This window comes from Leuciscus leuciscus (assembly GCF_965113295.1).
Source record: "Leuciscus leuciscus genome assembly, chromosome: 16".
NCBI classification, from domain to species: domain Eukaryota; kingdom Metazoa; phylum Chordata; class Actinopteri; order Cypriniformes; family Leuciscidae; genus Leuciscus; species Leuciscus leuciscus.
In genome coordinates, this window is record NC_138740.1 from 16,377,046 (window position 1) to 16,391,883 (window position 14,838).

The 14,838-nt window shown below is 42.5% G+C and overlaps 1 protein-coding gene across 2 annotated transcripts in view; it reads left to right on the top strand.

Moving 5' to 3' along the window:
- LOC309477421 (multidrug and toxin extrusion protein 1-like) overlaps positions 1-14,838 on the top strand; it is a 244,440-nt gene that overhangs the window by 15,866 nt on the left and 213,736 nt on the right. Inside the window, exons 9-17 of one of the 2 annotated variants that reach the window (XR_014198631.1) lie at positions 130-243; positions 613-680; positions 861-969; positions 3,055-3,130; positions 3,342-3,411; positions 3,582-3,714; positions 4,817-4,911; positions 5,009-5,185; positions 5,285-6,077. Coding sequence is in view for 1 of the 2 variants with exons in the window: in XM_082140683.1 (XP_081996809.1) it covers positions 130-243; positions 613-680; positions 861-969; positions 3,055-3,130; positions 3,342-3,411; positions 3,582-3,714; positions 4,817-4,911; positions 5,009-5,185; positions 5,285-5,596 (1,154 nt within the window). In the remaining variant the exon portion in view is untranslated. Of the gene's footprint in view, positions 1-129; positions 244-612; positions 681-860; positions 970-3,054; positions 3,131-3,341; positions 3,412-3,581; positions 3,715-4,816; positions 4,912-5,008; positions 5,186-5,284; positions 6,404-14,838 lie in introns of those variants that run through there. The other variant, XM_082140683.1, reaches the window with a different exon arrangement.

Consider the following 14,838-nt stretch of genomic DNA (forward strand, 5'->3'; position numbering starts at 1 on the left):
CTTCCACATGCATGAATACACAAACACAATTATTTTGCATAGCAAGTCAATCAATAATTACAAGAGATGTATGGTGTTCTGTATGCAGTGATTGTGTGTGTATGTGTTTGTCTCTGTCGCTCCCTACAGGCTGGTCTAGAGCATCACTGCAGGAGTGGGGCTCTTACATGAAACTGGCCATTCCCAGCACTCTCATGCTCTGTTTTGAGTGGTGGGTCTATGATACGGGAGGTTTTTTTGCAGGTGTGTAGATGCATGAGGAAGTTTGCGTATATGCGTTGTTTTGTGTTTCTGATTAAATGAAATGAGTAGTTGCCAATTTGATATACATAACAGAAAACATTCCTATTGGTCTTCAACCTGAAGTGCCACTGCAATCATGTTAAATCCCTGACAATTAATGCTTTGTTAATTACTATTTTGTTATTGCACTGATACAAGATCCCAGGTGGAAGTGCAGTGCACAAATGTTTGATGGCTTACAAATCCTCTCATAAATTGCCTAACTACTGTATGTTTCAGTGCAATGCCACAATCAGAGAAAAACAATCTCATTTCACACATAATTAAATAACATCCATCCCTCTTCTCATTCCCCCCGATGATTGTCAGGAATGCTCGGGGAGGTTGACCTTGGTGCTCAACATGTGTTGTGGGAGGTGGGGTCCATTACTTACATGGTAAGGGAGCGTTGTGTAGCGTTGAGCTCACAATACTTAGAGACTTTCAGACATTACTGCCAAAAGGCAAATGTATTGAAAAAACAACACATGCATTACAAATCATTTATTTATTTATTTATTGTTAAATTGAATTAGTGTGAATATTTGCACGTTTTAATAAACATATTTCATGTTAAGTTTCCATTAGGTGTGCATGCAGCCGCTTGTGTGCGTGTGGGAAACGCGCTGGGAGCTGGAGACACTAACAGGGCCCTGATCACCAGTAAAGTGACTCTCGTGATCACCGGTTAGTTGACTATGGAAATACCCACATAGTGCTTAAAATGAAGCTTAACTCTTTCCCCGCCACTGAAGGAAATTTCCGTCATTTATGAGACAACTTCCCTGCCATTGACGGAAATTTCCAGATTTCCATGTTTTCACTGTGTTACGGTAGGGGTCGCTATTAGACATCTTCTGAAAGAGTACTGCATCTCCTTATAAAAAAAACACGGCACGGGCGAAGAAGCAGCAGAAACAAGCAATAGCATATTTAAGCATATGCATATATAAAGTAACGCAATCATCAAAATTAAACAGCATATAAATCAAAACTGCCTAATGTTACTGAATGAAATGTCGACCTAGGACGAGCTTTAGGACTGTGAAGCTTTGGGGGTGTTGATGGACGTGATCCAATCCATCTATGATTTGATCATCGTTCTGAATCCGATCCAGACAATAAAACGCGATCGTTTTGCTTAAAATGTTGCTTTTTTAATGTAACTTGCCCACATCACATTGCCACACTTAAAGTTGGCAATAAACGAAAGTTGTGAGGTATATCCGAGTAAAACAGCTTTTCGAAAATCCCTTGATTTTGTCAATTGGGAATTGATTGGATGTTTGTTTGGTTGTGGTTTGCTATTGGTCAATCTCATGTGAGTGACAGGTTGTCCCGCCTTCGCACGAGTAAATACTTCATCAGAGAAGAGAGAGCAAGATTGAGGGGAATTTTGATGTCATGGTGACATTAAGTAACTGGTAGTGATTTTTCACACAGGTGTCACCAGTGTTGGGGAGTAACTAGCTACATGTAACGGCGTTACATAATTTAATTAGAAAAAAAGTAACTGTAATCCGTTACAGTTACTGAGAAAAAATGTGTAAATAAATTACAGTTACTTATGAAAATGTTAATGATTACAGGGGATTACATCTTAATATTTTCTGTAAAAAGCTAGGATATGTCGAAAAATATTAATTTGTTGCTTTTTCTGTTTTTGATGTGCATGATACCTCTTGCCATTTAAAGGCTGTTTAGTAAAGCAATGCCATTCTGATAAAACTGCATTCCGGTGCTGAAAATGTACAAATTATTTTATCCAGAAATCAGAAAATGGCGCAAATATAAAAGTTCAGTGCAAAATATATTTACCGGTATCAACAATTAAAATGCTATCGACATCGAAGGTTTCAATGTCAAACCTGAGGAAGCATCTGCAGGTATGAAACTTAGCCTATAATAGTTAACTGTTAGCAGTCATTAAATAAAGTAGGAAAGGCATTGCCTACTCCCGCCTGCCACACCATGCTACTAATGTGTATTCAAGGCAGATTTTAGCTCTGTATTGCTTTGTGCATGTCCAGTAGTTTAAACATGTTCATCTCCATTCATTACAAATTAGCTTGTCTGTTAGCTAGCTAAAGACGTCTATTCAAGTTCCTATTTGGGTTTATGTATATGCTATATGTAGGCTATATGCTATATGATTAATTGTTTTTCCCAAGGCATTGTTAAATGCCATTGTTTCCTGTAATAGCTGTGCAAAGATTTGATTTCAAAAACAGTTTCATAGCTATTAAGCTATTGCTTGTTAGGATTTAAAATCTCTTTTTAACCTCAGAATGATCTAAGTAAAAAGAGGTGCTAAAGTCTGGTTTTGTGATGGCTGTAATAATTAAATTATTATAATCTTAATTCAAGTAATGAAGGATTTTGAAAGTCTGACATCAGTATTGACTATTACTGTAAGGTTAACCCTGCCTGGTTTGAATGTTTGAAAATGATTAACAGTTGAAAACATTCGTTAGAGATTTAGAAGAGTAATCATATGTAATCAGTTATATTACTTTGCATTATAAAAACTTGTAATCTGTAACCTATTACATTTCCAAAGTAACCTTCCCAACACTGGGTGTCATACAGATTTCGATGAAAAAGGGAGGGAGATTACGAGGACACATGAACTTTTACAAAAATAAAGCGTGCACAGATAAATCAAAATAAATACTGCAATACTCCATACAAAAATAATTGTTAAGTTTGATTTCATGGTGAACATATAATAGGTATCTAGAAGAAAATATAATTTAAACCTTTGCATTGCAGGAGTTTTTGCTGTTTTACAGGGAATCGTGATGGGTTGCTCAAAGTCAGTAGTGGGCTACATCTTTACCTCTGATGAGTAGGTTTTTTTCCATTATAGCATACTGTATACACATGTATTGGATTATGATAAAACAGAGATTATAATGGATTTGTCATGTGATATTTGATGGTAACATGACCTCATTTTCTGCATAAGAAATAAATAAAAACACTGCTAATTAGAGCGATTAGAGTGAAGCTTTTCTTCTATTGTTTTGCAGTTCTCACTTCTTGATTTAATCTAACAGGAGCATACTGAAGATTGTCTCGGAAAATCTCACCATGTTCGTCTTCATGCAGTTTTTTGATGCTCTTGTGGTAGGTTTGAAATGTTTTAACATGTGTATTCGTTTAAAGGAAGGCAACACAAATGAATCATTGGTGGCATTATGCTATCTCTTGTAATGCCTAATGATGATGTAATTCACTGATAACTGTGAAGTGTCTGGTTCATATCTGTAAGACAGACTGATTGTGTTGTGTTTTAGTGTGTGTGTTCAGGGATTCTTCTGGGTGCTGGGAAGCAGAAGATTGCAGCACTGGCCAACTTGATCTGTTACTACTGCATTGGGCTACCAGTGGGAATATCACTGATGTTTCTGACCGAGCTCAGGATACTTGGTACACCTTTTCGCATGTCCTGATTTTGCCAAGTTAGACGCGTTCCTTGGCCTATATATTTTGTTGATCCAGGAACAACATTTAGTCCTAACCATATCCGTACCCCTAAACCTAACCCTACCCATAAGTTATCCCTAAAATCAGAGGGAAATTATAGGTGAATAACACTGATTTTGAAGCATATAACCCTGATTGTCTAAACTTGACATAAACTGTAAACTTGTCCCTCAAATCTGATTGGTTGATTGGAATGTTGTTCCAGGATCAACAAAGATGTTGAAAAAATGAATGAAAAAAACAATAAAGATCTTTAATTTCATTTATATATGTGACAACCCCAATTTTGATAATAATACATTATTATGATCAATTTCAGCATTCCCTTGATTTGTGTCACTGTTCAAATGTTTCTTGAGCAGCAAATCAGCATATTCAAATTATTTCTAAAGGATCATGTGATACTGAAGATTGGAGTAATGATGCTATAAATTCAGCTTTTGCCATCACAGGCATAAATTACAATTTTAAAATATATTTAAATAGAAAGCAGTTATTTTAATTTGTAATGATTTTGTTTTAATGTATTTTAGGTCAAATAAATGCAGCTTTGGTAAACATAAGAGACCTCTTTCAAAAACATTAAAAAAATCTTACAGACCCCAAACTTCTAAACTGTATATGCACTGGAGATATTAATCTAACAAACCCATTAAAACATATTTTGTAATCATTACAATAAAGTCATCAATTTTTGTTTTTCTGTAAAACTAATTTCAATACATTAAGCGCATCTAAACTTGTGATTTTTAAAAATTTTTAAATTAACATTTTGACACCCTCATGTTGTTACAAATCCATAAGACTTTTGTTCATCTTCTAAAAAGAAATGAAGATATTTTGAATTATTAGGTAATAAGTAATTGCTGACAGATTTGTTTTTTATTTTTGGGTGAATTAACCCTTTAATGTGGATTCATATCTCTGGTCATATAGTATGTTTTGTCTTCAATCCAGCCTTTTAATAAAATTCAGGTTGCATTTGTTTATCTGTTACCTGTTCTAAGCCTGAAACACATCTCATTCTCATGTCCCACTCATTCAGGTCTGTGGCTTGGCCTCTTTATTTGTACCATTATTCAAACCTGTTTCTTCACCACTTTCATCTTCAAGCTCGACTGGAAGAAAGCGACAGAGCAGGTGGGACATGACAAATCAAACTCACATGGTCAAGCTAAGCTGCCCTCCTGGAAGGCTGTTGAAAGTGTTTGATAATTTTGACTAATATCTTCCTTAGGCCCTGAAACGTGCAGGCAAACATGCAAAAGTAGTGTGTGTCCAAAAGGCGCCGTCGATAGGACAATCAGTCATCGATACGCTAGTTTCTGAACGGCAGGACAGCGCGGAGCAAACACCTGATTTTGGATCTTCAGCAAGTATACCTGAACCTTGGGATGACATAACTGGAAACAAAGTAATTGCTACATTGATGATGTCTGTCCTGAAATATAAAACTTTTCTCAAATCCCTGTGGTGATAACCTTTATTTATATAATTTTTTTTGCTACTTTAGGCCCAGCTAACAAGTAATAGCTCTGAAGCGGCCGGCTATGTACAAGTTAGTACCCAGGAGCAGGGTAAACTAGTGATGGAGAGTGAATCTGGAGAAGCTAGACCTAAAGTCTTGCTCTCTACGAAACAGCTTGTGCTTAGACGGGGACTCACACTGTTGACCACCGTCCTGATCCTGATAGCTGGAATCGCTGTGCATGTAGCTTGTCCTCTTCCGGAAAGTTTTAATCGACATCAGAGCAACCTAACAATGGATTCAAAGATTTTTTCCACCCTTAACACCTTCCTCAACACCACAGCAAGCTCACTCTAACTTGATCCATCTTAAGGCCCCAATTAAAATAGAAAAAGAAAAAAAGATTGGGACCGCGACTGGGTCAATCCATCCAATCTATACAAGGAGGACATAAGCGAATCAGCCAATACCGATAAAAAAAATTATTACATCTCTGCCAGCTCCTTACAGAAGGGGATTTGTACGCACAATATGGACACATTCAGCAAATAGATAGATAGATAGATAGATAGATAGATAGATAGATAGATAGATAGATAGATAGATAGATAGATAGATAGATAGATGCATACATACACAGTTCAAATTTCTCACGGCTCGGTTTTTATCACGGCTTTAGGGTCATGGTTTCGGTATGTATATGTTCAGGGAAAAAGGACCACTGTCAAATAAAAATAAAGAAAATCAGAAAAAAATAATCAAACAACAAGCAACAGCACAAATAAATACAATAGAGTGAAGATACACATAAAATGAACATGCTTTTCAGGTAATTTAGGTATCTAACAGTAGTTTTCAGGTACAGAAATTGATTAAAGTAATCTAATGTAAAATAACATTGTATAAATCTTTGCTGTTTAAATTAAATAAAAATTAATCATTATTAAAGTTACAAAAGCTATTCAGTCAAGAGCAGTGAGTGATTTCTTTGTCTTTTGTTGTTTGTTTAACATTAAAAAGCACAGACAGCAGGAATATTAGGGTGCTGTCACTTTAAGACATAATGCACGGATCCAGATGCAGTGATACACCTGTTACACATGCGTTGTCTTTCTCAAATGTTTACGTTCACTTAAGAAATAAACTTCTATGTTTGCTAGAATACTCGCCAAGACTCGCATGTTGACAAAATTTTTGTGTGAATTTGTCCGTTCAAGCACAAGACTTGAAGAACTTAATAATTGCACGCCATCTGAGACACAGCTTTCCATTTGTTCTATTTCGCATCTTCTTGCGCTTGAATGTTTAAGCTGGCAAGGCTTAAATTATTTTAGTTTAAAGATAGCAACGTGTGCTGTTCAGGGGCCCGTTCTTCGTACGTCGCTAACTCATTTAGCTGGATTTGATTGTTGGCGATTTGGCATGATCTTGGATTGTTTGGTTCTTCAACGCTCATCCTGGACTTGCTGTCATAGCAACATGTGCGCAAACTTAAACCTGCTCGGGAGCAGGCTTATTTCATGTTAACAGGATTAGATCCCAGCTTTATAAGCGGAGGTGATACGGGAAGTCCAGCGCAGGGCGATAGTAGGCTATGGAAGCTTGTTTCCGCCACAGAATAAAACATTTTAAAAGATAATTGCGACTTTTTATCTCACAATTGCGAGTTTACATCTCGCAATTCTGACTTTATTTCTCAGAATTGCGTGTTATTAAGTCAGAATTGCGAGATATAAAGTCAGAATCGCGTGAAATAAAGTCGCAATTGCGTGTTATAAAGTCAGAATTCGGACTTTTTTTCTAACAATTGCGACTTTATATCTCGCAGTTCTGACTTTATAACACGCAACTGCGTCTTTATTTCACGCAATTCTGACTTTATATCTCGCAATTCTGAGAAATAAAGTCAGAATTGCGAGATGTAAACTCACAATTGAGAGATAAAAAGTCGCAATTATCTTTTAAAATGTTTTATTCTGTGGCGGAAACAAGCTTCCATACGAGCTTCCATGCACTTTCTGAGATATATATTTTGTTCTCGTGTTTCGTGAGATTGTCGTTTTTTTGTCGCTTTTAGGTTTAAAAAACAGTTTTAGTTTTTTTTGTGGCATTTCCAAGCCACTTAAGACCCAATGTTGTAAAGCAGTTTATTTTTTTATTTTTTTTTTATTTTTTTTTAGGCTATCATAATTTTTTATGAAGATCATACAATCATGACCATGCCGATTACAGATATGTCACTCAGGCTTCACTAACGTGATTGGTACCATAGACTATGTGTGAACAGAAAGGGGATTCACAATGTAAATGTACAGCCCAGTTTGTGATTCTTAATATTCCAGATTAGTAATATTATATCAAATAAAAAAAGGTGTTGACTAAAATCTTCCATATCACAAATGTGAAAGCAAAATGGCCAGGATCTGTGCATGACTTAAGAATTTTCAGAGATTCGCATTTATGCACATTATTTGAAAGTGGTAAGGAAAGTTCCACAATTAAATATCAAGCTCACTGTATTACATACACTTATGCTGATCCTAACAGAACTGCATTTTTTCATAGGTGATTATGACATGTTCCTGCCTGCAGACAGGTGTTTTATGACCCCATTCCCTGACCCAAACCAGTTACAATGCAACTCTAGCCAGGACAAGGGCACACAATGAAATGAACTTTGGCTAACTAAAGGGAAGATTTCAGTGTCTGAAAAGTCTGAGGGTTGCACACCTGACAGGGCCTGTGACATTGTTGCATGTGCCATACACAACATTGCCAAAAAAACAAAACAAAAAACACTTTTCATTAAATGTTTAATAAAAGACAAATATACTTAGTTCCTTGAGTTTTATTTCAATTGTTCTTTGTAAAGAAAAGCCAGTGGTCAAGTGCCTGCAACAAGAGATATTAGACACATGCCTCATGCAACAAATAAAAAGGAAAAGTTGGCTATACACTGCCCACCTGTAGGCCTATGTCTCCTCTGTCTGTGCAGACTCTTCTGTAGGCCTTTCTGTAGATGTGGAATCCTGCAACTTATATTGCAGCCATAAAGCATACAAGTATAAATTAAGTAAAGTTATTTATGCACTTGCAGATAGGCTAGTTCCTCCATATGACAGTTATCTGAGAGGGTTTATTCACTGTCCAGTGCAATGGAAACAAATAGACATTACAAAGTCTTATACTTTCTTTCCTTTGGAAAGTTAGAAAATGTCCACTTACTGCACATATTTCAGCCACCACTTTCTTGGGAACAGATACAAGTGTTGGTGTATTATGTAAAAGTGCACAAAAGAGGAAAACACAATGTCAATGAACTACACTCGGGAAAAATGTGATCAATAACTCATGGCAAAATATTTTTACATTAACATAAGTTTATCAGTTTTCACTTTCACAAGTCAAAGCAATTCATCATTACTCAAGATTTAACAGTTGAAATGACTATACGGCCTTAATTTAATGCAGCAAAAATTATTTTACAGTGTAGGCTACTAAGATCTTTTCTATTTTTTTTCTCAGCCTTTTTCTTGGTTGCTTTTATAAACAGACAACCATTTATTTAAAAATGCCTTTTATAAAAGAGACTATAATATAACAAAAAATTACCATTATGTAGAATATTTTTGTACTTCACTTTTATTTGTTCCCATGTTCTAGTGTGGTGACTCTGACATTACAATGCACAAAGTAATTATGCAATTATTAAAATACAAAAATATAGGCTAATAAGTGATAAAAACATCTAACATTGCCACTTCTAACGGATTTAAATTGTCTGCTACTTTTTGCCAGCCCTCTCTCCTGGCTTTTGCAGACTTTGAGGTGTTCCCTGGCGTTTTGATTAAACATTAAAATTCCGAATAAACTTCGACTATTAGTTCTTGCTCTGCTGAGGAGAAAAACTGAGCGCGCTCTTTGGCCACGCTGAGCAGCCAATAGCAGCGTTGCTGATCAATGTTTCTACTATCGATACATATCCCCTTTTAACCAGCGCATGAACGCGCAATTATCTCAGATAACTCAATCCAGCGATACTAATCATATCCGGCAAGTGTGTTCGAAGAACCGAGTTAGCCAGATCATGATTCGCACGATGATATCATCTTGGATGTGTCATTTGATCTCGGATGTAATAAGCAACGCCTGCGCTCAACCGCTATCAACAAATTCACATTTTTGTAGTTTACAAGGAGACAATAACGATATCTTTTTCAAAAACTTGCACTTAAAAACTCATTTTCAAAAGTTTTTCAGTCAAATGCTTAAAATTCTTAAGTTTTCTGTTTTTAGTTGAAAACGGTGTTGTGTAAACAACCCCTTAAACAAGTCCATTTGAAGGATTGTGATGACTTTCAGGTGTCATTTTACTGCAGAAAAGTATGAGAAAAGAGTAATCGCAACCGGATCATGTTCTCTTACGAGAGGTCTCTCGTACTGCGTAAGATATCTTACGCTAGGGGAAAATCCTTTTTCCGCGAGATATTGAAGCCAAAAATTATCCTTAATTTTGTAATAATGCAAAACGCGTTGCGGCAGCATGCAGACATAGGCGAGGCAGCTCGCGCGCCTATTGGCTGCTCTGCGGCAACTGCAGCAGCCTATCGAGCGAGGCCTGGCGTGACGCCAGACCCAATCAGGGCACTTCGCGCCCGCTGTGTCACGTCCCGCCGAAATGGGCGTGGTCTAGGCCTATAAATACCGCTCGCAGGCAGCTATTATCTGGTTTTTCATCCTTCAAGCGAAGCACACGCATCGCTGGAGCTGGATAAGAAGCCGCGCCGTCTGAGAGAGAGCATCTTCAGCGGGACGAGTCACTGAAGTCGCTGGCCGCGCCGCCTTCCTTGCCTTCCTGCTGCGCTATCCGGCGTTATATCCTTTCTCTGCTACTGTGTTTATGTATGTGTGTGTCCTCGCCGCCGCGACACACACTCCCATTGCACTAAAAGAGCTGGGCGTCTTTTTCAAGACGCCCCTTTTCCTGATCACGCAGCTCTCGCGCTCGCTGACGGCGACTGCCCTCACTGCGAGCTAGTTACTGCCTATGGTGACTCTGAGGACTCACCTGGCATCCTTCTCCGAGACTGCTCCTCCGCCCCCCCAGGAGCGGGCGGTCACGGGGCTAGCTTTCTCTCTCCCTCTGTTCAAGCCGCGCAAACTGCGCCGCTCACAAGGGAGGCTGGAAGCGGACGGTCGGGGTTAGTTTTTCTTTACGTTATAAGAAAGCTACCCTGCCTCTGCGCCCCATTCATGCGTCACTCACCGGCGAAAGGAGAAAGGTGTGTTTTTAGTCCCTCCGAGGATGGACTGACCTTCAATTTCTCATACATTTCCCAGTTCCCTGATCATGCGACTGGAAATATCAATATTGCAGCAGGCGAGCCTGTTTTAATACAAGCGCGCCTGCAAGCAAACGCCGAAGAAAACATGTGACGCTATTATATGCTCGTGCATCCGAAAGCCTTTGTGTTCCCCCCTGTGGCTCAGTGGCGGAATCATTGGTTTTCCTCACGAGAGACCGGAGTTCGAATCCCGGTCTAGCGGCAGTTTAAATTATGCCGCCAATGCTTCGCTCTGTCAGTTCCCTGAAAAGCGACTGCAGATGTGCATTTTGCAGCCAACGAGCGCGTTGCACAACCCGCTCGCCTGCACCCAAACACCGTTTCTATGGTTTCCGTGCGTCACTGGCGAAAGGAGAAAAGAGCGTTTCTGGTCCCCCCGCGGACGGATCGACCTCCTCTTTCTCGTACATTTCTCATTCCCCTCTGAAGTTCGGGCGACTGGAAATGTCAGTATTGCAGTGAGCAAGCCTGTTGTAATACACGCATGCCTGCAACCAAACGCCAGCACGTTGACGCTCTCTTATAATACTCGCGCTAACTGAGTTACAATGTGTCTCCCCCTGTGGCCCAGTGGCAGACTCTCAGGTTTTTGCACGCGAGAGACCCGCGTTCGATCCCCGGGTCTACCGGCAGATAAAATTATGCCGTCAATGCTCGCTCTGTCAGTTCCCTGAAAAGGCGACTGCAGATGTGTATTTTGCAGCCAACGAGCGCGTTGTACAACCCGCTCGCCTGCACCCAAACACCGTTTCTATGGTGTTCCGTGCGTCACTGGCGTAAGGAAAAAAGGGAGTTTTTCTGGTCCCGCTGCGGACGGACTAACCAGTGCCCACTAACACCGCGTTATGCATGTCTCACGGCCTGTCATGTATAGAGAGCCCTTTTTCCTATACATTTCCCATTCCCCTCTGGAATTCAGGTGACTGGAAATGTCAATATTGCAGTGAACAAGCCTGTTGTAATGCACGCAGGCCTGCAATAAACGCCAGCATGATTGACGCTCTCTGTTTCTATGGCAACTTCTCGCTCGTTCAGTTCCAGTAAATGTGACTGTTCCAGTGTTTTCTGCAGCCAACAAGTCGGTTCTGTCACCCGCTTGCCTGCACACACATGCCGTTTTCACGGCTACCCAGATAAATCCCCAAAAGAGTGTATTTTCTGGTGTCCCGGCCACGGCCGATGGTGTCTCATGTGTAGTAAGAATGCCCACTGCCCAGTGCCCATCCCTACACACAAGCACAGCCTGTCATACAGGGCTCGCGCACATAAAACCGACTCAGATCGGTCGCGCTTCAAACATGGTGAATGTGCCCACTACCCAGTGCCCACTAACACCGCGTTATGCATGTCTCACGGTTTCTGTAAAAACGAAACCAACGTGCACTCGCTTCACGCAAGCGAACGATGCTTTCGGTGTGATAAATGTGCCCGCTGTCCCGCGCCCACATCCACGCATAGACATGACAGTTCCCACGGGAACCGCCCAGCCCTCCCCCTCGCGGTTGACCACCGCAGAGGAGTCGAGCGCGGGCAATCTGCCCGCTGTTATCAGCGCGCCCCATGCCTCAAATGTCACGAGCGCGATGCTTGTGTTGCAGCACGCCGAAGCTTCTCCATCGCTGAGCGAGCGGAGCGCGCTTCGTATTCAACCCCTAGCTATCCATGCAGACGCATGGGCAAAGCTGCCCGGGGTTTTCGAAGTGGGTGCTGAACATTATAAAAAGAGGCTATTCGCTGCAGTTTCGCCGACGCCCTCGCCGCTATGTGGCGCGCGTCGAGACCACGGTAAAAACAGAAGTAGCACATTTACTTCGAGCCGAAGTGGCGAAACTATTGAGCAAAGGGGCCATAGAGCCTCTCTCTCAAGTTCAGAGCGAAGGAGGGCTATACAGCAGATACTTCCTGGTACCGAAAAAAGACGGGGGTCTCAGACCCATACTAGATCTAAGACAACTGAACAAAGTGCTTGTGAAGCGACAGTTCAGGATGCTCACGACCAGACAAATCCTTGTGCAGATTCGCCAAGGAGATTGGTTTGTGTCAATAGATCTGAAAGACGCGTATTTTCAAATACAGATAGCGTCACGTCACAGGCGATATTTGAGATTCGCCTTCGAGGGCCAGGCATATCAGTACACAGTCCTGCCGTTCGGTTTGTCCCTGGCACCCCGTACATTTACGAAGTGCATGGATGCGGCGCTCGCACCCCTCAGAATGAGAGGCACGCGAGTACTGAACTATCTGGACGATTGGCTGATTCTAGCGCAATCTCGCGCAGTGCTCATAGAACACACGACCATTTTACTCGATCACCTCGAGGATTTGGGTCTCAGTGTCAATTGGGCGAAGAGCTCTCTGTCACCCAGTCAGAAGATATCTTTCCTGGGCACAGAATTGGACTCGCTGTCCATGATAGCGCGACTATCACCACAGCGCGCGGTAGACATTCAACGCACAGCGAACTCGTTTCGCTGCGGCGCGTCTGTCCCGCTCAAGAAATTTCAGAAGATGCTAGGTCTCATGGCCTCAGCATCGTCAGCGCTCCAGCTGGGCCTGCTCCGCATGCGCCCGCTGCAGTTTTGGCTGAAAGCGCGAGTCCCACGCAGAGCGTGGGCATCCGGTTCGCTTCGCCTCAGGGTCAATCAGAAGTGCGTCACAGCTCTGAAACCTTGGAGAGCGAATGACTGGTACCAATCAGGTGTAAGCCTGGGGACTTCCTCGAGGGTGAAAGTGGTGTCCACGGACGCGTCCACCTCGGGATGGGGAGCGCTGCTCGAGGGCAGACCGTTCTTCGGCCAGTGGTCGGAACGGGAAAAGCTCCTGCACATAAACTGCCTCGAAATGCTGGCAGTAGACAACGCGCTGACGCGTTTTTTGTCCCCAAATAAAAGGACGCCACGTCTTGGTCCGTTCGGACAACATGTCTGTGGTGTCCTACATAAATCGCCAGGGCGGCCTCAGGTCCAAGAACCTGTACAGGCTGGCAGAACGCCTCCTGGTATGGGCTCAGTGCAACCTGCGCTCGCTCAGAGCAGCGCACGTGCCAGGGCTCCTGAATATAGGACCGGACAGACTGTCCAGGAACAATGTTCCGGCAGGCGAGTGGTCTCTACACCCACAGACAGTCCAACTGCTGTGGAAGAAATTCGGCAGAGCGGAAGTAGACCTGTTTGCGTCTCAAGAAAACGCTCACTGTCAGGAATTTTTCTCCAAGAGCAGGAACGCGCTGGCCCATGTGTGGCCCCGCCGCCCGCTCTATGCTTTTCCCCCCGTCTCTCTCCTGCCTCAGGTGATAGAACGGATCAGGGAAGAAGGATGCTCAGTATTGCTGGTGGCACCGTTCTGGAAAAACCAACCTTGGTTCCCAGTCGTGATGCAGTTAGCAAGTACTGCCCCGTGGCCAGTACCAGTGAGGAGAGACCTCCTCTCACAGGCCCACGGCTCGATCTGGCATCCTCACCCGGAACTATGGTCCCTTCATGTCTGGGCCATCAATGGGTACATGTTGGACTCCCTAAAGGAGTATTAAACACGATCACGCAGGCTAGAGCTCCGTCTACGAGACGACTCTACTCCTCGAAATGGTCAGTGTTTTCGGGCTGGTGCACAGCCCGTGGCGTGTCACCCACAGACTGTGGTGTGACGGAGGTGTTTTCCTTCCTACAAGAGCTGTTGGATGAGGGCAGGGCCCCCTCCACGCTCAAAGTTTATGTGGCGGCTATAGCAGCGTTCTCAGGAACAACGCTTGGTCAGTCGATAGGAAGGAACGATTTAGTCGTCCGCTTCCTTAGAGGGGCTAAGAGACTGAATCCTCCCAGACCTCCCTCAGTCCCCGTATGGGACCTTTCTACGGTTCTGGAAGCCATGAAAGGTGCGCCATTTGAGCCTTTACAGTCAATTGATCTGAAACACCTGTCTTTCAAGACGGTGTTTTTGCTGGCTCTCGCTTCAGTGAAGCGCATAGGGGATCTACACGCGCTCTCTGTGAGCGCGGCGTGCATGGAGTTTGGGCCTAATGACTCAAAAGTTATACTCAAACCTAAGCACGGTTATGTTCCAAAATCCCTCAACACACCGTTTAGGGCGCAGGTTATCTCCCTGTCAGCCCTACCGGTCCCTGATGAGGAAAGAGACGCGAGCCTCCTTTGCCCAGTCAGGGCATTACGAGCTTATGTGTCTCGCTCGTCTGTTTTCAGACAGACGGAGCAGCTCTTTGTTTCATTTAGCGGACGTTCTAAGGGACTAGCCGCGTCG